We start from the raw sequence: 24,234 nt of genomic DNA on the forward strand, positions 1-24,234 counted from the left end.
CCGAGTAAGGTTTATCAAGCTACGAAACTATATTAGAGAACAAGCCGAAGACGTAGACTCCTACATGTCATTTTTCCTCGATTCGCCTCTGAAATCCCACGCGGTAGTACACGTTGCTTCCTTCGTTGAAACAGTTCGTAGAATCCCTCTAAAAAAAAAACTTTAATTACAATCGAATAAAAATATTTCTAATCCGTACAATATCGAGGACAAACGTGTTTCGACACCTACAGGATAAACGTGTTTCCTACGAAGGGAGCATATTCTCGACACGACCAAGTTCGGTCGTCCGAGTCTCCCGTGCGTCCTCCGTGTTCGATTCCGTGCCACGACTTCCTTCCAATTTTCTCTGACCCGATTTTGCAGATGGGAGTTCGAGCTGAAGACCGGCGCTGAGATCGGTCTGCTGCTCTACAACACCGTGCAATCGTCGAACGCCGATTACCTCGGGGTCGAGTTGTTCAAGGGTAAAATTCGGCTCCTGATGAACAAAGGGAGCGGACCGACCGAGTTGATACACGACACGCCGGTAGCGGACGGCAAATGGCATCGGGTGGTCGTTGATTTCAATCCGAGCGGAATCGGGATCGCCGTCGACCGTCAGGAAAAAACGATCAAGCTGCCCTCGGATGGTAGTCATTACCTCGATCTGGCGGACACCCTCTACGTGGGCGGTACCGAGCTGAACAAACGCGCTCGTGCGCTGGGCAAGGGTCTCAAGTCCGGGGACGTCAGCTACAAGGGTTGTCTGCGAAACATGTTTCTGGACAACGAGGAACTCGGTCTACCGGACGTCAAGATCAGCCAGGGCATCGTGGTCGGTTGTGTCTGGGGATTCCCATGCATGGAGGCCGATCCTTGCGTTTCCGACGCGGTCTGCTCCCAGCTGGGCGTCAGCTCGTTCAAGTGCGAGTGCGATCGACCGTTGTGCATCCAGCCGAACTACGTCGAGGATTACAAGGCAAATTGTTGTTCCAAGACAATGACCGTTCCCGCGAATCCACCGATTTCCACTTCGAAAGTCCCTTTAACGGTGAACGAACGATCCGTGCGCCTGAAACATATATCGATTTCATTTCAACTTTTTTTTTTTTTTTTTTAATAGATATCAATTTGTTTTAAAGGCAATTTAGTGTACCGTACAGTCCCTTTTCAATTTGCGCGATAGTCGCGCGAACCAATTTCGTTGAAATAGGTATTTACAAAGTTAGGGAATGGGTTAGCTGTTGCACGTACCGCTCCGTACGAACGAAGAGTGTAATCGTTGTAAAATGATCGTGGAAAATGTTTGTTCGATCGTAAAAAAAATTAATTTAGCGCAGCGAAGGGTTGTGAAAGTTTTTTCGGTTCGTTTCGATAAGTATTACGCGCGCCCAAGTTCGGTCCCGACTTTTTTTTCCATCGCCTGTTCGTTTAACAACACTTTTCACCTCAAATTCCGTAGGTTTATTCGAAGGCGAATTTACCCGTGAACCTGGAGATCCTCTCTCTTAGCCCGCTGCTGGTGAACGAAGGGAAACACGTGCTGGTGACGAGCGATAACATTGCCATGGTGTTAGACATCGCTAAATATGGGGTGGAAGAGGACGGCGTTATCTTCACCTTGGTAACGCCACCCACGTATGGGTCCCTTGCACCCCTAACGACCGAGCATTCCTTCACTCTTCAAGACGTTAATCGAGATAAGGTAAATACACTTCCACCGTAGCACGTGTAGTCCTTCCAATTCGCTAAAAACAATACGCGACCCTTCCCGCGAAACCTACAACGCGAAGCTGAACTTACAAGCGTAAGTTCTATCATTTTCCCTATCTGGGATACTTAAATTTGTTACGAACGCGTCGTGTTTGGATTCGTTTCGATCGGGAGAACTTCATCCATCGGTATCGTCACTGCAAAAATAAACCGAAGAAAATGTTAATTTCCAACCATCCCTGTTCCTCGTGCTATTTCTTTCTCGTTCGCTTTCGTCGCGTTTATCGTCGTCAAGGGCCTCGTGGTTTGAATTCGAAACAGTTTCTCGAATAAAATCGCTACCCGCTCCGCGATCGTTTGAACGGAAAGTCTCGATTTACTTAAATTTAAGCAGGCGCGTAACCGTATTGGACAACGCGAAAAGTAAACAACCTCGACGATATCCGATAGAGCAGCGAACGAAAAAGAAACGTGGAAAATCGTGTGTTCTTCCAGTTCGTCATAGGGCCGAGCTATAGATAGTTCGCGGCCGAAGGACTAACTTTAGAACCGTGGGGGGCCGCGTAGCGTCGCCGTGTCGTCAGAAACTCTCGCGGTTGTCTGTTCCTCTTCCACTTGCACTCGATTTATCCAGCGACGGTACTCTATTTATAAACACCACCACCGCTCATTAATGGTTTTTCGTTGGTTTACTTCGGGCCCGGGACCGCGTATTTGTTAAACGTTACCACCACCGCGTCTTACCACCGGGTTATTTCTTTCCCGGGCGTTTTTCCTAAACCACCTCATCTCCATCCTCTCCCCGAGCTTCGGCTTGGAAAAGATCCTCGCAAGCGCAAAGTCACGTCGATCCGCTATGCTAATCGTCGATTTATAAGCCCCACCCCTCCGTCGTTTTAATTAATTTTAATTACTCACGGGGTGGCGGATTTAATGCCGTGCGATGATTCACGGGGACGCGAATATAATGTTAAAAAATAGCGAGCCGTCGGGCAAGATACGAGATTCGCGATATCAAAGAATTTATCTCGCGGAAAGGAAACGCGAAACCCGACGAGAGAAATTTGTTTGTTTTCTTTTTTTTTCTTCTTCTTCCTACGCGAAGTTCGAAATCTCCGCACGATCTTCGCGAACGTCGGATCGCGCGAGACGGGTCGCACACGGGTAAACGTTTCCCAGCCGCATCTTCGAGGCATACATATTCATAGGTCCCTGGAAACATTGTTTACCACGTGGCACATTGTCTCATTATTATGATCAAATTTCTGGCAGATACAATACATGCACAACGGCAACGAAACCACAAAGGACAGTATGATACTGGAAGTGACACTGGTGGCAGGAGCCGGTTACACGTTGCCAGGCTACCTTCAAGGACGACTAAGGTTTCCGCTACACGTCAACGTGACGCCTGTTAATGATCCACCGTTGCTCGAGATATCGACCACGAAAGTGCTGCGTCTGGCTCAAGTAAGACACAAAGACCATCAATTCTTGTATATACACCGTGAAATTTTCTCGGTGGAAGCTCCGTCTGGCCGGGAACTACGGGCCGCGTTAGCGTAATTGGCGCAAAATACCCGACACTTACCCACCCGCGACCCTCCCGAGTAAATCAATTAATCGAGAATTGAAGAAATTGTGGCCCGTCTTCGACGAACGCGCCAGTCGAGTCGTAACGAAATCGATTTAAGTCGCTTCACTCGTTGCCCTTAATTAACCGCCCGCTGCTTCAATCTACTCGGATGAAATAATTTCTCTTGCCGTAAAAATCCGCTCCTCGGCCCTTCCGGTGTTCGAAATCCCGGTGAGGGTAGATCGAACGCTTGCTTTTCGATGCTTTAATTCTACGACGAACCGTATCTTCTGAAAAACCAACGATTCTTCGAATCGAAAAAATCAAACGATCGTTTTCGTGGTCGTAACAACGCCACCGAGAATCTCCCGATACAATCTTCGTTTATCTCTGGTTTCTTCTCGCGGAGACACCAGTAAAAATAGGAGTTTTACGTCCGACGTGTTTCACGGTGGGAAAAGATCGACCTTGAGCGGTCAATTCGTTCACCGACGTTCGTCTCGCGAAGAACGATCACTCGAATTCGAAATATCAATGGATTTGAACGTTCCCAGGGCACGAGGAAAATCTTGACGGAAAACTTGATATGGACGATCGATGACGACACGCCGTCAGACATGTTAGTTTACACGGTCTTACGTACCAATGCAGACGCCGGCTACGTTGAGAAGGTGACTTATCCGTCGCAGCCCATCAACACGTTTACCCAGGCCGAATTAATGAAAGGATTAATTGCCTACGTGCATCATGGAAACGGTAACATTTTAATTCATCGTTTTCGAAACGTGTTTCTCGTAATATCGTAAGATCTAGATAAAGATACGACGCTACCTGATATTAATTTCAATGTACGATGTCTCGAGCGGTACGATTTCAGCAACTTTGTACCGCTTGGTAGCCGTTTACCAATGATTCCACGTTCGCTCACTGTTTGCAGCGAAACCGAACGCGGAGCTGGACCTCCGGGTCAGCGACGGTACAAACAGCAGCAAACTGGCGAGCTTGAGGGTCTCGGCTCATCCTTTGGAGATCAAGCTGATGCACAATACAGGTCTGGTCGTGGTGCATCGATCCTTCTCGTACCTGACACCGGCAAATCTGTCGTTCACCACTAACTCCGACGACAACACCATCAACATGCGTTTTGACATCGTCTCGCCCCCGCAGTACGGCGCAATTCAAAAACTGGAGGACGCCTCGAACAGCTGGATAAACGTGGATAACTTCACGAGCAGGGACCTCGAGCTGCACACGATCCGTTACCTCCACAACGTAGGCAGTCCGAATCAGGACGAGTTCAAGTTTCAAGTGAGCGTGCGGAAAGTAAGGTCGCAGCACACGTACGACTTCCGGGTGACCATCATCGATCTCGAACTGAAAGAAACGAAAAGAGTACTGATTAATTTCACGAATGTGGCCGAGGTGACGGTGAGCGGTCAAAATCTCAGATACCAAACGAATCCTATGGTGACCGCGTTCAACAAGATCGTTTTCACGGTGAAAACGGGACCAAGGTACGGTAATCTGTTCCTGTCGAACCGTAAACTGGACGTCGGGGACACGTTCACCCAGGAGGACGTAGAGACCGGTAAACTAAAGTACCGAATGTACAAAAGGGCCTATTCGACGATCCTGGACGAGTTTGGTTTCAAAGTGAACGCGCCGCAGTGCGTGGATCTGCACGCGAGCCTCAGGTTCAGACATTACCTCAGCAAGAACGTGAAACCGTTGGACAGCGTGGAGAGGCTGAGGGTCGACGAAGGCTCAAGGGTGAGGATCCCGCGAACGATACCGAACGATTACCAGGTCACATCGTTAACGTACAATCTGACGATAAAGCCGCGTCACGGATGGTTGACCGTAACGAACAACTCGAGATCCCACACGCGTAACAACACCGTTTACTTCGTGTCCAAGGAACTCGCCACACAGAGGGTGTACTACGTTCACGACGACTCGGAGACACGTGAGGACATGTTCGAGTTCGTGGCAGTCGCCTCGGACGCGGTGGATTTCATGTACGTAGGTCTGGTTCGCGTCGAGGTCACAATGAAGAACGACAACGCGCCGGAACGCGTGGTAGATCGAGTATTTCACATCGTCTCGAGGGGCGCGAGGTTGCTCACCAGCAAGGACCTGGCGTACGTGGACAAGGACGTGGACACGAAACCAAGCGAACTGATCTACACGAGACGAGATGCTCAGAAAAACGGTATCTACCGGATGTCCAATCCTGCGGAGCAGATTTACGAATTCAGTCAGCAAGACATCGACGACGGCCAGATACTGTTCAAGCATCACGGCGAGGATCACAGCAAGTTCGAGTTCAGTGTCACCGACGGATACTTTTACACGTCAGGGGTCCTGGAGATTCAAGCCAGCCCACCTTACGCGAGACTGAGGGAGGGCAACGGGTCCGTGGTGCAGTTCAATCGATCGGTGACTCTTGGACCGGAAGAGCTGAACGTCGAGACGAACGTGTACACCTCCGAGAAGGACATACGGTACACGGTGTTGGAGAAACCGAAATACGGGATACTGCTGAAACACGGCAGAGAGGCGAACAATTTCACCGAGGACAACCTGCGATCCGGTATAGTCTCGTACAAGCATCTGGGTGGATCGTTGTCCAGGGACGAGTTCAAGTTCAGTGTCTCGACGGAAGGCGCGAAAACAGAAGGTGTGTTTCCGATCAAGATTTACCCGGAGAGCTATTGGCAGCCGTTAATCGTTCAGAACAATAAAACCGTGTTCGTCGAAGAGGCAACGAGCATTCTCTTGAACAGAGAGAGCTTCGAGGTGATGCATCCAAAGATCCCGGACAACGAGATAGTTTACCACCTGAAGGAGTGGCCGCAGAACGGTTACCTGGAGTTGCAGATCCACGACGAGCACAGCGAGGAAACTCGTGAAGATTACATAGGAAACGCGGTCAAGTCGTTCGATCAGAGGCTGGTGAACGAGGGTCGCGTCTTCTACGTGCAATCGGTCATGAACCAGACCAACGACCGGTTCGTCGTCGACGCGACGAACGGGATAACGTGGCTACGCGACCTGAGCGTGAACTTCGTCATTGTCCCGGAGAAGCTCTACGTCGAAGCGAAGGGTCTCGCTGTGGTCGAGGGGAAAAGCACGATCCTCGACGAGACCGATTTCTCGATCCTTACACCCTATTACTCCGGCAAGGTGACCGACTACCGTATCACGGAGAAACCGAGACACGGCACGATTCTCGACACGACGAAGAATTTACAAGTGAAGAAGTTCTCGCAGGAACATCTGGCCGCGGACGTGATATCGTACAAGCACAACAGCGACGAGTCGCCCACGGACACTTTCAAGATGGTACTTGTTGCCGGGGACAAAATCAGTGAGCCCTTCGATGTTTGGGTGACGGTGGAACCGGTTAACGACGAACTACCTGTACTAGTAAACAGGAGCAAGTTGACGGTCTGGCAGGGTGGCTCGATCGCGTTAACGTCCGACATTTTGGCAGCCGTTGACAACGACACCAATGCACCCGATTTAACGTTCAACGTTACCGGAGTCAGGAACGGGTTCATATCGATCGAGTCTTCTCCGGACTTGGATATCTACAATTTCACGCAGGAACAAATTGACCGGTCGAAAATCATTTTTACACACACGAGTAAGTAACACGGATTGTACACGTGCCGAGATCTAACGAGATCGGTTTTGGTAACAAAACTTCTGTTTCAGATGGGTCCGATGCCGAGTTCAATTTCGTTCTGAACGACGGAGTACACACGTCCGAGTCTTACACGATGTTCGTAGCCACGAAACCGGTTCGATTGTTCATCGAACGCAACGCTGCGTTGAACGTTTTTCCATTGACCAGGAAACTGATATCGAACAAGTTGTTGTCGACGAGGTGTTCGGACGAAACGCGGGAAATAAAGTACGCGGTGAGAAACGGGCCGCATCTGGGCAAGATCATCATGGAGACGAGCGAAGGCGTATGGTTGAACGTTACCCAATTCACGCAACGAGATATCGACAACGGTAAAGTATTTTACGAGCACACCAAACAATTCATGGACCTATCCGTCAACGATTCGTTCACGTTCGACGTGGAAGCCCATTTCTCGGAATCCTTAACCAATCAGGCGAGTACACGATCTCGACGCGTACAAAATAAAAAAGCCACCGTCGCGAACGCGCGTCTTCGACTCTAACGAACATTCTATTCGCAGGTGTTTCAAATCGACATTTCCGTGTCCAGCGGTGGATTGAACAGGTACATCTCGGTGAAGAGCGTAAGAGTCGAGGAGGGCAGTTCCGCTCAAGTTATCATGAACATTAGCGGAATCGTGTCGTTCCTTCAGAGCCATGCCGGTATCGAAAACCCAACGGTGCTCTCCAGACTCGTCAGCCAACCCAGTCACGGTCACGTGATGATCTTCCCAGACTTGAATGTGACCACCTTCTCTCGATCTCAAATCGAGGGCGGAAAGATAGCCTACTATCACGATCACTCGGACACCTTGGAGGATCGAATCGACTTCTCCCTTTACTTACCCGGTCACATCCTTCTGTGCAACACCAGTGTGCCGGTTATCATTGAACCGGTGAATGACGAGCCTTTTAAACTGATCACGAAAAAACCATCCATCACGGTCGTGCAGAATCAGAATCAAACGATAACCAAGGAGAACCTGTTGACCAACGACACGGACACTCCACCGGAGGAAATCATGTACGAAGTGATTTCAGGGCCCACTTACGGTCGTCTGTTGCTCCTGCTGTCCAACGAAAACACCTCGGAAGTGCGTCAAGCGAATAAGTTCACGCAACACGACATCGACTCGAACCGACTGGTCTACGAACACAATGGAACCCTTCAGACGGCCTTGTTCTACTTCAGGGTAGGAGACGGTCTTTTCAATCCTACTTACAAGACCTTTAGTATTTTCGTTTTACCGATCAAACTGAACGTCACCGTTTCCGGTCCGGTGAGCCTGCAACAAGGCTCAAACGTGGCCCTGATATCCGAGAGCAACGTGCAGCTGGACACGAATGCGAGACAGGACCTGGTCGTCTACGAAGTAACGAGCAATCCGAGGTACGGTGTATTATACGTGAGAAACGAAACTGCGGTCAGTTTCAAGCAAACGGACCTGCTGTCGAAGAGCGTCATGTTCGTTCAAACGGACATGACCGTGTCGAACGACAGCCTCGAGTTGACCGCCCGGCTGAGCGGATTTAAGCAGAAACACATCAGAATCGAGATCAGAGTGGTGCCGTTGATGATCACGAACTCCATGGTCGCTCTGGCTGGGGAGAAAACTCGGATAACGTTAAAGTACATGGATGCTACACCGTTGGCGAAACTCACCACCAGCAATCCCATCTACACCATCGTCAAGAAACCGAAATTCGGTAAGGTGAAGAGGATCATACGTAGCTCGTCATCGTCCGGCGAAAAACGGGGGACTCGAGAGAAGGAAGTAGTGAGATTCACCCATCAGGAAGTGGTGTCTGGTGTGATTTACATGGTGTGCAGAAAAGTACCGACGTTGGAGTACGAAAGAGTCGTCGATAGTTTCACGTTCGTTTTGGCTGCTCCGATCGTCCAACCTGCCGTGGGCGAGTTCATGTTTCGCGTGAAATTGGACATGGACGAGTACAATATCACATTGGGCGGGCCAATGGACCCTGTGGGTCACGAAGGTGAAATGGCGATCGCACCGAACATGAGCAACGACTACTTACCGGTACTTGGGATGCTGCTCGGCGTGTTTTTGCTCGGGGTGCTCGTGATCATTACCATCAAGTGCAGACACAACAGGTACAAGCACGCCGAGGAGGAGAAACCGGAAACGACCCCGGCGGTCGGAGTGATGCCTCTACCAAGACCTCCGGATCATCTGATGCCTGCGACACCTCACTTGAAACGTTTCGCCAACGATCATAACAGTGTAGCCGCCAGCACACCGCTCCCTGTACTACCAACGATGACGTCGACGTTACCTCAGTGCAAAGTGATACCCTTGAGTCCTCTGGAGAGCATCACAGGCTCAGAGGTGGACGTTTCGGCCAGGTATCCTTACGGTGTTGCGGACGGCGATGAATGGAGCAGCTTCGACACGTCGGATCTGCCCTGCCAGTCAGCCACCGCGCAAAGGGCCAACAATCCAATGCTTAGAAGAAACCAATACTGGGTCTAGCAGAAGGAAGGCTGTTCGCGGTTTCCGCGAATCAAGCCGTAACACCTACTCATCGTTCTGAAAGACTGTTTCTTCCATTAGAAAAACTACTCGAGACTGGTCGTCGATCGCTATGGTCTTAATGTGCCTAAAAAGAGAAGTGACTCTACTAATACGGGGTTATTATACCGGATACCCTGCGATTTTATACCGAAACCTTGACGGAAACTCTTTTCTCCCCGAGCGCAACCGTGCGCCGACACCCTTGCCAAAATGTGCCAAACGACATTTTATATCGCTCGCAAGGAACCAACCGATTTTTCGGAAAGAATCTATCACCGTGTACTCGGTGACGGATTGAATACTGTCGAGTCGAGGATTCGGAGTTTCCTATCAAACTTTTTATGCTATCCTTTTGTTTTACTTTTCCTTTTTCTACGTCAGAGACTCCGCCAGGAACGCTAACTATACGTACACATGGACTTAGTAACAACATACATTACATATATACGTTTCTACGTGACCCGTAACGAGATACTTCGCAGTGTCTCGCGTACTGTTATAAACCTCCGATGAAACTGAGAGTATCGTAGTCGGAACGAAATCAATTTGACCGGTCGAGGCCATTCGCCCGGCTCTTTGAAAAACAAAGACTAGATATACGATTACTGGTGGAAACGGTGACCTCGAGCGACCAGTTGATTTCGTTTCGACTATAAACTCGCTAAATATAAAGGAATAGAAAATCCAAGACTATCGTCGCTATTACGGATCGAATGTGCCTAAGAGATTACCAAGTCTTGTAAGAATATTTGCCACGAGGCCTGCACTACGTCGATTTTTGCTACTGTTTTTCCTCTTGGTTAGACTATCGATTTGAAATGAAATCTTCTATCCGATCGCGGTTGTTTCGGAAGCCCATCACGACCGCGGGACCATGTCAATCAGAATGTTTCTACTCCTTTGGTGTTCCATTATAGTACATCCTTGCGTGCTCCGAGTTGAGGAAAAACGTCGCGGTCGAACGACGAATCACTGAAAACGAGGGCCAATGTCACACAGAGATCACACGGTGAGTATCAATGGTATTCGGACAGTAGGATTGGATTGCAATGTCAAAATGAGTTTCGCAGTTGAATTTCTCGTTTTTAATTTCCACCGATCGAAAAGCGTGACAAATACTTTTTCCACCCTGTACATAGTGTATAAATCTTCATCTTTTTCCATCTTTTTTTTTTTTTTATTAATACTGTCCAAATAAATTTTCGAAAGGCATTCATCGGATGTCGTTCATAATGTAACGAATATAATGTTTACGAATTAATCGAATCAATTCTACGTTATTGTTCATTATATCGAACGACTTCGTGCGAGAAATAAGAACCAACATTAATACAAACATTGAGATTAGAAAAGTAGGAATTTGAAGGTTAATCTTACTGTCCGAGCATTTTCGTTAATACATTGTAATTCGAGAAGAATACCGGGAGTATTTGTAAACAGCATTGGGCCCTAAATACTATATTATATATATATAGTTACCTAAACATTTGTAAAAAGTGACTACCGACAAAACTGCGTGTTCAGATTTATGCGTATGCGTATGCGTGCGCGCGTGAAAAATGTATAGAAATTATTCGCGACTTTTATAATGGCGTAAATGCGCGTGTTCGGTGCATGCGGTACAACAAGGAACACTACGAGTTTCGCACATATCTTTGTACACCTTTCCCGCATATTTCTATCGACTCGCATCGTACCTACATCGAGATGTCGGATACTGTTTACGTTTCGACGAGCCTAGCTTCCATTCAATTTCATTACGCACTTTCTTATCCGTCGAGCAGAAAAATTATCCACGTCGCAACGAAAATGTACATACCTACTTGTTCGTGATTTCCGTTGACAAACTTCAATCGGGATGGCAAAAGATGACGCTGTATGCATTCGTCGACCAACGTCTTTTTTTATTTGATCAGCTTGTGACGCGCGACATTGCCTTTTGCTTATCAAAAACGATCTCATAAACTGATGTGACCAGACTTTTGAATTTGACGTTACGAATTCGACCCGAAAAATGTCCCGAACTTTCAATTATTCTGCTTTTACACACGTACAACTAACCTGTACATATTACGCGCAGCTACTCGTTCTTCGCTCTTATTAGTAATTCAATAAGGTTGAACTGCACGGGTAGAGGGGCAGGAGATGATATATTTCAGTTCTTCTTCTCCCACATCGAAGTTTCGTAAATCTGGACGCATTATCGTCGATGGTTCAAAGGTCAATTTTTTTCAAGCCTTTGAGAAAGATTTACCGCAAATCGATCTCCTTTCAGCAAAAACACATTTTGTTCCCTTGGAGCACTCACAAACCGTCGATCGGCGTACGAAATGCACAGCAACGATCCTGCTCAGTCTCTCTTCAGTATTATAATAAATTAGCGAATCGCTTGATCGATCGATAGTACCAGTTCGATGCCAACGACGCGTCGATTCCCGCGCTTGTCGATCCTCTGGTGGACATTAACGTTACGTCTTCTGAGCCTGCGCAAACTCACAGTGACCTTAATTAACGACGATTTCTTTAAACTCTAGGAACATATAATTAAGGAAACGCTCTAACGTCGATGTTAATATAGTGATAATGATAATAATAATAATAATAATATATATATATGTATGTATGTGTATATATATGTATGTGTGTGTGCATACATACATATACATATATATATGAAATATGTACACTACTACATAGAACACACTGTTTTATGAATTCATAGCATATGCATTAATATAATAATAGTTCTGATCGCGTAAAGATGAAGAAGAGAACATTTTTATCAGTGATCCATTTGTTGATTAATGAATATGCTAGAAACAAACAGTTAGGCTTTTTTACCATCCCCAAAAGTGAACCGATCCGAGTGCCAAACTTCTTATATTGTGTAATATATAGTTATACATATAGGACTGTATTTTCCCTGCCGACTGAACGCATTACTCTTGTAATTCAAATAAACTGAATGTGCGATGTTATCTAAAAGAGACGTGTCATCATCACATTAACGAACCTATCCGTTACTGGTTTATTCGTGAGTTGATCGGTTTTGTTCGTTGATAACGTTCATTCAAAAATGGAGGAAACAGAAGCGCGAAAGGTTCAGCTCGCATAACTTCTAAATATCCTCTTACATCTCTTTGAAAATTTCATATTTTAGAAAAAGTGACGAACAATCTAATACTTCGAACGAAAAAAAATTAAACAATAAAATATTAAATCAAATTTTGCAATAACGTACCCGAAATATTTCATAGCGTTCGGAAACAGCAACTTGCCGATGACGATTCGAACGAACAGAGCTCCATCTGTGAAATTCGATTCTGTCTCGTTCGAATTAGTAAGAACGCGGTATAGCAGAAGTTACTTCTCAACATGGCTTCGTACGTGCGGTAAGTTAATTATTTTCGGCCTTTTAACCTTCAAAATATCAAGATAGATTTTCTTCCACCAAGAACTCTCCGATCACAGCACATTCTGTCTTGAATAATTTCTACACATACCGAATCACAAGTGCTACAACTCTCTTCTAATGTTTACTTTTGTATTGCAATAATGGTCACGCTGACGTGTCCATGATAACATCGTTTTTGATATAAATGATTTTTTCGAACAGTACAACATGCAGCACTGCTTCGCTCTTATCAATTTGTTTATAAAACCGACATTATTCACTTAGACTCGTTTAAAGAACATCTTTGTCACTTGGAAACAGTATAAAACAAATTATATTAGACTAACACAATAACAATATTCTTAAATTCTTTTTCACGATCGCTGAAGAATAAAATATAATTAATATTGATAAAACTAAAGTCTTACCTATAATTGAACATATTGAATATTCAATAATTCGTATTGCAGGTTGGGATTATTGTTATTATTGGTCTGTTGTCCCTTTCTTGTGAATGCAGTTAATAGAGAAACCTTTAAAACATGCGATCAAAGCAGTTTCTGCAGGTAAATTTTCAATTTAATTTCTACGATTCATTCAAATTGTTTGAAATTCAACTAAATTTTTGTCTTCTATTGTATGGTTAGGCGCTGTAGAAAAGTTGAACCTGGAAAAACACCTTATCAACTGCTAGTAGACACGTTTATTCATAACGAATCTACAGTAAATATAGACTTATTCAATAAGGATACAGGGGTTCTTTATATATTGCAATTGACTGCTTTGAAAGGCAATACATTCAGACTTCATATCAATGAAAAGAATCCACTACATCCCAGATATATACCCGAATATGCCCTTCAGGATCAACCTCAAATATCTAAATTAACTTTGGTTGAAAGAACTGCAGATCATGTAATTGTAACAAATGGAGGAAACAAAGTCATCTTATATGCTATTCCATTCAGAGTAGATTTATATTCTCAAGATTTGTTGGTTGTTTCTGCGAATGCAAGAGGTCTCATGAGATTCGAACACTATCGTACAAAACCTAAGTATAACTAACAAACAAATACTATACCATTATTTCATATATTCTATCCCATGTAATTAATAATTTTTTCTTGATGTATCGTAGGAAACCAGAACAAGTGGAAAATGCAGAAAACATTGAAGTACCTCATAATAATCAGTTTCCAGGTGATGGAGCAGATAATGATCCAGGTGCATGGGAAGAAAATTTCAAAACTCATCATGATTCGAAACCTTTTGGTCCAGAAGCAATAGCTATGGATTTTAGCTTTCCTGGTGCAGAACATGCATATGGTATACCGGAACATGCTGATTCTTTTGCTTTAAAATCGACAAAACAATCCCACCCGTACAGATTGTTCAATTTAGATGTATTTGAATATGAAGTTAACGAGAGAATGTCCCTCTATGGAGCTATACCTGTCCTTTATGCTCATGGGAAAGAGAGAACAACTGGCATTTTCTGGCATAATGCTGCAGAAACATGGGTGGATATTTTATCAAGTGCGGACAATAACGTTGTCGAAAGCATTGTAAACTTTGTATCTGGTTCCGCTAAAAAATCACAGGTCGACGCCCACTTCATGTCAGAGTCTGGTGTAATTGATGTATTCTTTATGTTAGGCCCTAAGCCTTTAGATGTATTTAAACAGTACACCACCTTAACAGGCACTGCACCTTTGCCACAAATGTTTACTTTAGGCTACCATCAAAGTCGATGGAATTATAATGACCAAGATGATGTCATGCAAATAGCAGAAAGTTTTGATGTGCATGATCTACCTTTGGATTCTATATGGCTAGATATCGAATACGCTGATCAAAAAAGATATTTCACCTGGGATCCACGCAAATTTTCGAATCCTATTGAAATGGTACACAACCTAACTGCAAAAGGTAGAAAATTAATTGTTATCATTGATCCACATATCAAGCGTGATACAAATTACTTCCTCCACAATGAAGCTACAAAAATGGGTTACTATGTGAAAACAAAAGATGGGAAAGACTACGAAGGTTGGTGTTGGCCGGGACCGACATCGTACTTGGATTTCTTTGATCCAAAAGTACGGGATTATTATATCAGTCAATATAGTTTAGATAAGTTCCATGGTACTACAAACGATGTGTATATTTGGAATGATATGAATGAGCCAAGCGTATTTAACGGCCCCGAAGTTACTATGCCTAAGGATCTAGTTCATTATGGTGGCTGGGAACACAGACATGGCCATAATATTAATGGACTTGTTATGACTATGGCTACATATGAAGCTTTATTTAGACGATCAGGAGGTACTCTGCGACCGTTTGTACTAACAAGATCCCTGTTTGCCGGATCGCAACGTTACACGGCCATGTGGACTGGCGATAATATGGCCGAATGGGAGTATCTTCGAATAAGCTATCCAATGTGTCTTAGCCTAGCCATTTCTGGAATGTCATTCTGTGGTGCGGACGTTGGAGGCTTCTTTAAGAATCCAGACTCTGAAATCTTTGTTAGATGGAACCAAGCTGGAGCGTGGCTTCCTTTCTATCGACAGCACTCCCATATCGAGACTAAACGACGCGAACCTTGGACATTCCCCGATGAAATTATTCAAATTGTCAGAGAAGCTTTTAGAATGAGATATTCATACTTGCCACTATGGTATACAATCTTCCGAGATCATGAAATAAATGGCATCCCGGTTTTGCGACCTTTGTGGGCTCATTATCCAAGTGAAACAGAAACATATACAATTGATGATGAAATACTCGTTGGAGATTCTATACTCGTGCATCCAGTCTTTCAACCATCTGTCACTGATGTCAATGTATATTTCCCTGGAGAAGGCAAAGTAACTTGGTATGATGTTGACACCATGCAACCATATCGTCAGCCAGGCATGGTTAATGTCCCTGTAACCCTTCATAAAATTCCGGTATTCCAAAGAGGGGGTTCTATTATTCCACGTAAGATGAGAATACGTCGTAGCACAGTCGCAATGAAGAATGATCCATATACTTTGGTAGTTATCACAGATTCTAGCGGCAAAGCTAACGGCACGTTATACATAGATGATGAAGCTAGCTTCGAGTATCGTCATGGAAAATACCTATATCTGAGACTTAATTTTGAAGGAAATAAATTAACCTCAACATTCATAGATAAGTTAGCTTCATATCAGACAGAAAGCTGGTTAGAAAGGGTAGACATAGCAAATCCACCTCAGGGAGTCACATTCGCTGTGTTAACTTCACGCAGTAAGTAACTGAAATTCAAATAAATACTAAGATATTAAATTCTGTAATTAAAATATGAAATATTTTCGTTTTAGGCTTGGGAAAAGTAACTTTGGAGGCCAAGTACAATCCAAATAATAATGTATTAACCGTGCGTAAGCCAGGTGTAAATATGGGAGAAGAATGGACTATCGAATTGATCCATTAAAATCACAGTTTTATTCATCATAATCTCAGTAATCATACAGTAATGCCAGTTTTCTATTATTCGCGTAATTTTTTCAGCTATCTGTGATCAAAAGAAGATTATATACTATAGCAGAACAAATACAACGTAGAGATATGATGTGAATGGTACATTTATGACTTTGGCGAGTAAAAAATTATTTCTATTTGATCATGTAGTAGGCACTGACGAGCCTTAACGCAACTTTTAAAGCTTATAGTTGTGCATATCAACTTTGATAAAACATTACATGTATTAGAAGTAGAAGCATCGAAAACATGTTTTTGAAGAATATTTAAATTAATATGTTATATATCAGATCCGTTCTCTATATATTTCACAATTATTTTTTTATTTCACCTGCTGTAAATTTGTTTCTGAGCTAAAAAATTATTTAATATAAATTTTGTATAACTGTAGAAACGGTAAATGTGCAAATACAAAAACTTATCTCGATTTAGTTAAAAAAATGTTTTATTAAATTAAACACGTTCTGCTGGTGCTTGCTTATGAGCTAAATACAAAAACACTATTGATGATAATGCAGATACCAAAAAGATCACGTCGAACCATCTATGATAAAAATTAAATTGCAATTCCCCTAAAACTTGTGTTATTATAATGCGATATTCTGCAGGCATATTCATCCGCATTAGAAGTACGGATGACACAAAATACATACCCTAAAAAAAATATGAAACTGTATCCCTAAAAATGTTTATACTTTTATTAAAATTAAGAGGAGGAACCTTACCATTATTTGAGCAAGTATAAGAACAATAATATTTGATGATTTGCTACTCGATATAGCATAAAAAAACTGAAATGAATAGTAACATTAGATGTTTAATAAGAATTTTTTAAGACTGATGATTCAACGACGTATCAATCGTGTTTTGCAATATTCATGTAACATGTACAAATTACTCGTAATAAATATCAAACACCATTCTACATAGCAAAACAAATTTTTCTTAAACATACCTTTGTGAGAGTTAGTAATAAACCCCGAATTGATGTTAGGACAATACAGCCAACAAGATAAAATGAAATGTGTTGTGACCAAAACGTGACATCAATATTAAATCCCATCCAGTGAACAGCAATTTCAATTGCTCTTGTTACAGGATCCTTCTTACCCACGCGATCAAACACTATATTAATTGTCGACTGAAAGAAAAATTATTTAAGATTTATAAAATTAAATGATGTGTTTTCAATTATTTGCTTACATATATACTTACAATGAATATCTTCCAAGTACAATAGACAGAAAAGAAATATCCTAAAAAATTGAAATATTTCCCTTGCCAAGTAGCAGCCCATTCTAAACGTTCTCTTGCATTTTGAATGTCATGTGCCTCCAGAAATAATTGTCGGGACATTTCTTCTAATGCTGTCACTTCTGTTTGTAACTGTTTAATACCTGTAAATTTATATTATTGTGAAACTCAGTATTTTATGTACTAAAAGTATCGAAAAATGTAACACATACTTTCTTGATTACTTTTAGTGCCGCTTAGAGGTCCCAACATACCCCAAAGTCTAGACCGTACTTCAGTCTGTCCCACAACTTCCCCCTTTTTGGCTAATGCTATTCTCTTCTTTTTGGCAACAATCATGTCCATCGTTTGTAACAATCGTTTCTCTATGGCCTGTACATCAGCATATGTTACAGGCCGCATAAAATAAGCCATTGAGGTATATGGGTAATTTACAGCACCAAATCCTGATAAGAGTGCCATAACAGTAACTCCGATTACTCCTATTCTACTAACACCCTGTTCAATAGACAGTAGGCCTTTTTTTGGACTTAAAATAGGAAATGGATCTCCCACTTTCCAAAACAAGTATAGATAAAAAAGATATACAATAACTGTTAATGGCCTTATTAATTTCAGTCTTACTGCAGAAGAGAAAGTGTCAAAGTCAATGATAAATAGTATAAAGTATCAAACATAATTGCTTCTGAATCATACATACCAAATCTAATGTTACTGATAATAAAGTATGCTATGTAAAATGGAATTACAACAATTACCATAAACAAAAGCATATAAAGACCAGCATTCCAATGAAAATATCTAGAACTAAATCATGAATGATATTATTGAATAATATTATTGAATGAATGAGGGGTTATTTGCTTACCTGGAATCAAGGACTCCTACTATTTCAAAAATAATTAGCTCAAACATGGTACAGGATAATGAAAACGTTGTGGAGAAAATTAATTGTACTAATCTGTGATGGACTTCGTAATCTCGAAACAATTTTTTTACAAAAAATACCCATCCTCCTAAGAAGAAAATGACCTGGAATATGTGACATAAATGAATGAAAAAAATCTACAAGTAAAATCAATAAATCTAACAATGTACTATCTAGTTACACAAGATTAAGTAAATAAATTTGTCAATTTGTGAAATAAATCACACATTTTTAAACCACCAGATTTATTGCGGCAGCATTAGCATTGATACAATCGATATAAATTACATGCACATAATACAATTTGCTGTCTTACTTAATACATAAACAATGTAATCGCGTTATAAGAATTCAACATATAAGTGTAGTATAAACTCAACATAATCAGTAAACCTCAGAACAATCTCAATTAATCTCGATAACTAATTATGATCTTATAAAGTAACTACTGAAAATCTTCACGCTTTATGCATTTTATTTATACCAAAGGAAACCTGACATAAAGTGACAAATATTATAATTATTTTCTCCCTCAAAGAAAATTAATCGTTTATAACCTAATTGTGTAACGTCTACGAGTACCGGCAGAATTTGTTATACTAGTGGAAATGAATTTCCACCTGTGTAATCAGAATCACGAATGTATCCTCCAAGAAACCCATATTTTAATAATATCGCACACACTTCGCATTGCGAAGCGTCAAATTGCTATCTTGGCACTTGACAGAACACCGCAAGAAAAACAATCCACGCGGCACAGTAATGGTTGTCCCAAGAAGTGCTACATGAATATGCGCAGCCATTTCCCATTTTTCTTACTACTCCATCTATCGATAATAACAGAATGTAAAAAGTAAAAACAGATTAAAGAATACATACACATACTAACAAAAGTAAAAAGTTTTTAAAGTATTTATAGTCAAATATTTAATCCTTTTTTTGTTGGAAGTATCCTCATATCAATTCAAATTATATAAAAAACGGATAATTATTACATTAAAAAAAATTTATTAGTGCATCATGTTCATAATTACAACATGACAAATTCAAATTTACTTTGTCATACACTTTATAAAATACAATTTAAAAATTTATTTATGACAAATTTCTGGATTAATTACAATGATTTTAACTAGATTAGTTTTTCAACTTGCATTCAAGTTCTCCTTCAAGGTTTCTTTAATTGACGTGTCGTTATGCAGTACTGGGATATGCTAAAAAAGTATGTGTTTAGTAAATAAGAAATTTTATGTATACTTGTAATGTATATTGAAAATATCGCTAGAATTAGAAACGAAACACTTACTTTATCTTCTATATTATTCAATTCCTTGAATGCTTCTCGATACCTTTTAAGGATTCTATCAGGTGGTGATGTTTTAGCAAGTTTTTTAGAGTATTTGAAGGTTTTCCTTGCAGGAGTTGAGCCTATTTAATTTTAACCAAATAAATTAATTTCTTTTTATGTATAATAATGAAGAATATAGACGTACCCGTCGGAACATCTCGATATAAATCTTCGGTGAAGAATGTGTCAACTCGACGACGTATTGCTTGCATCTCTGCAATAATTTTGCTATTCGCGTTTTTGACATACATATTTTCACTTTCAAGCTGTTGTACGATTTCCATACAGGCACTCATAAATGCTGCTTTCCAGGTGTTTAACGATACTTTATGTTCATTACCCGCGTTATAAACTGTTCTGTATATATCCTGTAAATTATGGAAATTAAAAAGAAAATTACAAGAAATGATAGCAGGATAATCAGAATAGATTTATTAACATTTGTTCAAACTTACATTAATTGATGATAAAATGAAGGTCTCGTCTTTTTTCATTTTTTCCTGCATTTGTCTCATATTATGTGTCACACAATTTTTGTAACTCATCAATGTGTCGCAAGTATTATACAAACCTGCTTGGAATTCATTAACCAACATTTTGCCTTGTGCAACAGCATCTTCTAATGGTATCCTCAACTATGAAAAGGAGTAAATATCAAATTATATAACCAAAGAATCAAAAATCTACTTTCCTAAAGTTGCTGCTTTGCTTTTACCTTTTCTGTTTCCTCTTTGACCATTTGTTTTACTATTTGTAAATCATAGTGAAGCTTCTCTTCTATAGTGTTTTCTTTTCCGACATTTATTCTATAAATATTGAAAGCTTCGTTATTTAAAAGATTAGACTCTCCATCAATATTTTGCAACATGCCACATATTGAAGAATTATTTTCTTGATTTTCTTCTTGTAATTCGTTAAAACAGCATTGTAAGTCTTTCATCGACTGTAAACATGAAATGTTAAATATACAATAAGCATAAAATTCAAAGAAGAACATACCTTTATGAAATTTGTTCGATCTTCCATAATATTTTTCTGACTTTGTCGAATATCTTCAACACTCGTCCTAATATCTTGAATAGTATTATTTAAACGGTCGCGTTCCTCGATCGAACATTTAGATATCAACTCTGTGAAATTGTTTATAGATTTTGTTAAATCATCAATGTTTCGAGAAACATAGTTACTTAAATCTCGCAAATTTTCAGATAATTTGTTATCTATGAGTTGTTGAATTTCCTGTGCAGTATTACAACCATTCCGTAATGTATTACATTCTTGTTCAGTCATGACTGTAATATTCTTAATTTCTTTTTCAAGCCACTCTTGATACTTTGAATACTAAAAACAATATACATCATGATCTGTTGCGATACTCGATATACATTAGATAATATTAATTTTATTTGGTTACTTACAGAATTATTTGTATGCCTCGTCAATTTATCAGTTATATTTTGTTTAGGATTAACAAGATCCTCGAAAATAGCTTGTACCGATTTATCGACACATTCAGTAACTGAATAGGTTTGTGCACCTAAAACGATAAAAGACTAAATACTTATTAATTCTAATACTACACTATTTTCATCCGACATTTTTCTTACTAATGTACTCCTTCATAGACGCGCAAAATTGTATCACACTCGCAGAATGTGTTGCAACATCAGTTTCCACATTTCTGCATCGTTCTTTAATACTTTTTTTAATTTGTTGTCCAAGGGAATTGTTTCGTTGTACTATTTGCCTGTGAATACATGGTATTACGTTATCAATTACTATTATAAAGATTCACTTTTTGTTGCATAAATAACTTACATTTTGCGAAATATTTTGTCATGAAGTTTATGTACATCTTCGGTGGCTGTATCAACAACATTCAAAACCGATTCTACTTGTGACAAAAGAACATTTTCAGTAGATACATGTTTTTCAACAAGATGCTTTTGCTCTTCTTTTTCTTGTTCTGATGCAGTCAAATGTGATGTGGCTGACATCAACTCATGCACTGTGGTTTGTAATTCATTTCTTACGTTCAATAGTTGATTTGCTTGTTCAGAATTTTTTGATTTTAATTCGTTAAATATTTTCTAAAATGAAAATTAAAGTTTCTTATTACAGTAAATCGTATATACTTAGCATGATTTACAAATTCTGATATTAATATATACCTCTTTACGGTCCAAAGTGTCTTGCATTGCTTTAATATGATTTAACTTTTCCTCTATTTCTTTAGCTTGAAAATCTATTAACAATTGCATTTCATTGTAATTGTCTGGAGCTAAATATACGCCATTTCGTTCACGAGTTGTAGATAAATCTTTTTTCAATTTTTCGATTTCTTCTGTATACGTTTGAAGTAATGCTTTTTTAGAAAATTTCTGGTTAATTTCTGGCCGATTCGTAATATTTTTGGCACGATGTGCATAATCTAAAGTTGACAATGTTTCTTCAATATTAATGCTAGCAGGAGACACTGTAGCAATTATTGAAGTCCTTGTACGTCCACCCAGAGATTCTTGCAGTAATCGCGTCAATTTTGATTCGCTAGATATAAAAAGCAATTGAAGATATCAAAGTCTAATTGTCTCTTACAAATCTAGTCTCTAAACTTTTATGTACTTTACCGATAGGGTACATGTGGAGTCTTTTCTACAAGTGCTGTTATAACTCGTCCTAAAGTTAACAAAGACTGATTAATACTGCCTGCTTCTCTAGCTCTTCGATCAACAGCTCCAGATCTCCCAACATTTTCACTTCCAGCTAAATCAACTAGATTTAATTTCCCTGTTTTTAAGAGTTCATCTCCATCAATAGTGTTCTCTTTTATATGAATAGTAATAGAAAATATTGTGTGAGATCGACTAAAATAAAAAATATAAATGTTAAAATTTATCAAATGGAAATTATCAATAATAAACCAAGATACAAACCTGGAATTAGTATTCATCAACGTAGCTGCTGTCTGGCGCTTCTCTGATCCCTTCTGAAGGATTTTTAGTACATCGCATTTATTATATATTGTCATTTCTTCTAAACCATGTACTATTACTGCTCCCTTTTTAGTCGAATCTTCATATATCCTTTTGAAAAGTCATATACGTTTTCAATTAATTAAATGACCATTATATGAAAAATGTTGAAAATATAATTACCTTATCTTAGCAGCACCATCGCAAGGAGATAATAAATCATATACTTCTTCATTGTATAACTCTAAGAAAGTAACTCTTAAAGAATACTCTTGTACCCCTACTATACGTAGTTCATCAAATAAATGGCTCAAAGCACGAGGTATAATTCCAGCATTTGTATCCTGTATATTATATATTAATGCTTTTCATGAGTCTGTTATATTAATACTGACAGAAACAAAGAAAAGGCAAGGAAACAGCATCTCACTCACCGATTGCCAATGTAACGACGGATCATTATCAACACCTTCCATGGTAAAAGTTTTTCCAGTACTAGTTTGACCATATGCGAATACTGTACAATTATATCCAGCCAAAACTTCTTCAACCAATGGATGAACGACTGCATTGTATACTTCTACCTGAACGTTCATAGTTCATTATTGAAATGTATATAACACTTTTATTTTATTAAAATACATACTTGTCTCGAAAAAGATCCAAATACTCTGTCAAAAGTGAATTTCTTTGAAAATGTATCATACGATCTTTCACGAATAACTATTTCTTTATTAGATGGTGTATCCACAACTGTCACCGCCTTTCCAATCCTTTCGGAATCATTTGTTGGTCTAATATGAAACAAAGTAATATCAATCAAAATATCATGCAACAGTTTGCTGCACATTTACCTGACACGAACGAAAACTTGTACATGTTGCTTTTTTTCCCTCCTGCTTTCGTTACGCGTGTCGTTCATCTTTTACAAATAAATACTTTTTGCGTTTCGATCACTTCTAATTCCTCTCACTTGAATGTTCGTTCTTTTTTACACGAAATAACTCACAGTCTTTCATATTGTATACAAATCTTCCTTACGGTACAAACCGTTGAAACATTTAAATTCAGCGTTTCGCACAAATCGCAGTAGAGGTCTCTTGTATCATATCAATGACTACATAACCAAATTTTACTATTAATCAATTATATACTAAACAAAAAATATTTAAAGTCAACTTTGTTTGAAACACTGTTTTTCGTAGTGTTTGCCACTAGGAAAATAGAATTGTTGATAAATTGAATGTATTCAAGAACATAGATGATACATATATGTACATCAAATATATAAAACAATATACATGAATGTTCAGTAAAAAAAACA

The 24,234-nt window shown here is 40.2% G+C and overlaps 4 protein-coding genes and 2 long non-coding RNA genes across 9 annotated transcripts in view; 2 read left to right on the top strand and 4 right to left on the bottom strand.

The window, feature by feature from the left end:
• LOC143152044 (uncharacterized) overlaps positions 1-4,152 on the bottom strand; it is a 54,855-nt gene extending 50,703 nt beyond the window's left edge. The window contains exons 1-4 of the long non-coding RNA XR_012993483.1: positions 4,103-4,152; positions 3,915-4,007; positions 232-1,054; positions 65-148 (exon numbers count right to left, since the gene is read on the bottom strand). This is a non-coding gene — a long non-coding RNA (uncharacterized LOC143152044). The remainder of the gene's footprint in view (positions 1-64; positions 149-231; positions 1,055-3,914; positions 4,008-4,102) is intronic.
• Kon (chondroitin sulfate proteoglycan 4-like protein) overlaps positions 1-9,459 on the top strand; it is a 40,866-nt gene extending 31,407 nt beyond the window's left edge. The window contains exons 5-11 of the mRNA XM_076321705.1: positions 367-961; positions 1,445-1,687; positions 2,968-3,165; positions 3,826-4,027; positions 4,209-6,920; positions 6,992-7,398; positions 7,486-9,459. Of these exons, the coding sequence (XP_076177820.1) occupies positions 367-961; positions 1,445-1,687; positions 2,968-3,165; positions 3,826-4,027; positions 4,209-6,920; positions 6,992-7,398; positions 7,486-9,459 (6,331 nt within the window). The remainder of the gene's footprint in view (positions 1-366; positions 962-1,444; positions 1,688-2,967; positions 3,166-3,825; positions 4,028-4,208; positions 6,921-6,991; positions 7,399-7,485) is intronic.
• LOC143152046 (uncharacterized) lies at positions 4,553-12,830 on the bottom strand. 2 transcript variants are annotated; one of them, XR_012993486.1, is made up of 7 exons: positions 12,743-12,830; positions 11,325-11,984; positions 9,005-10,473; positions 8,628-8,869; positions 8,188-8,566; positions 8,017-8,111; positions 4,553-4,645 (listed from the first exon to the last, which is right to left on the bottom strand). It is a non-coding gene; the product is annotated as an uncharacterized LOC143152046 (long non-coding RNA). The 2 variants fall into 2 exon arrangements; XR_012993487.1 differs by having other exon boundaries at positions 11,321-11,984.
• Positions 12,719-17,333, top strand: Gcs2alpha (glucosidase 2 subunit alpha). Its single transcript, XM_076321697.1, has 5 exons — positions 12,719-12,893; positions 13,366-13,461; positions 13,543-13,950; positions 14,034-16,174; positions 16,249-17,333. Exons 1-5 carry the CDS (start codon positions 12,877-12,879, stop codon positions 16,359-16,361), a joined length of 2,775 nt encoding a protein of 924 aa, XP_076177812.1. The 5' UTR covers positions 12,719-12,876; the 3' UTR covers positions 16,362-17,333.
• Gphr (golgi pH regulator) lies at positions 16,354-19,388 on the bottom strand. Of its 2 annotated transcripts, none has more exons than XM_076321698.1 (8): positions 19,211-19,388; positions 18,531-18,694; positions 18,363-18,469; positions 17,875-18,285; positions 17,624-17,805; positions 17,364-17,549; positions 17,134-17,199; positions 16,354-17,062 (listed from the first exon to the last, which is right to left on the bottom strand). In XM_076321698.1, the coding sequence occupies exons 1-8, from the start codon at positions 19,250-19,252 to the stop codon at positions 16,862-16,864; spliced, it is 1,359 nt and encodes a 452-aa protein (XP_076177813.1). In that variant the 5' UTR covers positions 19,253-19,388; the 3' UTR covers positions 16,354-16,861. The 2 variants fall into 2 exon arrangements, with proteins under 2 accessions (XP_076177813.1, XP_076177814.1); XM_076321699.1 differs by having other exon boundaries at positions 19,173-19,347.
• Positions 19,300-24,105, bottom strand: LOC143152034 (kinesin-like protein KIF11-B). 2 transcript variants are annotated; one of them, XM_076321688.1, is made up of 17 exons: positions 23,765-24,105; positions 23,557-23,704; positions 23,345-23,494; positions 23,094-23,254; positions 22,872-23,021; positions 22,566-22,802; positions 22,110-22,485; positions 21,757-22,028; positions 21,546-21,685; positions 21,357-21,475; positions 20,938-21,279; positions 20,654-20,881; positions 20,394-20,573; positions 20,084-20,306; positions 19,897-20,018; positions 19,745-19,804; positions 19,305-19,417 (listed from the first exon to the last, which is right to left on the bottom strand). In XM_076321688.1, exons 1-17 carry the CDS (start codon positions 23,830-23,832, stop codon positions 19,409-19,411), a joined length of 2,985 nt encoding a protein of 994 aa, XP_076177803.1. In that variant the 5' UTR covers positions 23,833-24,105; the 3' UTR covers positions 19,305-19,408. The 2 variants fall into 2 exon arrangements, with proteins under 2 accessions (XP_076177804.1, XP_076177803.1); XM_076321689.1 differs by lacking the exon at positions 19,745-19,804 and having other exon boundaries at positions 19,300-19,417.
• Positions 24,106-24,234: the final 129 nt, after the last annotated feature.

This window comes from Ptiloglossa arizonensis, chromosome 10, assembly GCF_051014685.1.
Source record: "Ptiloglossa arizonensis isolate GNS036 chromosome 10, iyPtiAriz1_principal, whole genome shotgun sequence".
Classification (NCBI taxonomy): Eukaryota; Metazoa; Arthropoda; class Insecta; order Hymenoptera; family Colletidae; genus Ptiloglossa; species Ptiloglossa arizonensis.

Bases quoted from the DNA above. Each gene is read 5' to 3' on its own strand.
- LOC143152034 (XM_076321688.1), bottom strand. From the start codon at position 23,832: ATGAACGACACGCGTAACGAAAGCAGGAGGGAAAAAAAGCAACATGTA. The intron at 23,495-23,556 runs GTATGTATTTTA...ATGAACGTTCAG, and splicing joins TTGGATCTTTTTCGAGACAA to GTAGAAGTATACAATGCAGT. The intron at 21,686-21,756 runs GTAAGTTATTTA...ATGTATTCACAG, and splicing joins GACAAAATATTTCGCAAAAT to GCAAATAGTACAACGAAACA.
- Gphr (XM_076321698.1), bottom strand. From the start codon at position 19,252: ATGGGTTTCTTGGAGGATACATTCGTGATTCTGATTACACAG. The intron at 18,695-19,210 runs GTGGAAATTCAT...CACATATTCCAG, and splicing joins TCGTGATTCTGATTACACAG to GTCATTTTCTTCTTAGGAGG. The intron at 18,470-18,530 runs GTAAGCAAATAA...TTCATGATTTAG, and splicing joins GTAGGAGTCCTTGATTCCAG to TTCTAGATATTTTCATTGGA.
- Gcs2alpha (XM_076321697.1), top strand. The intron at 13,951-14,033 runs GTATAACTAACA...GATGTATCGTAG, and splicing joins CACTATCGTACAAAACCTAA to GAAACCAGAACAAGTGGAAA. The intron at 16,175-16,248 runs GTAAGTAACTGA...TTTTCGTTTTAG, and splicing joins CGCTGTGTTAACTTCACGCA to GCTTGGGAAAAGTAACTTTG.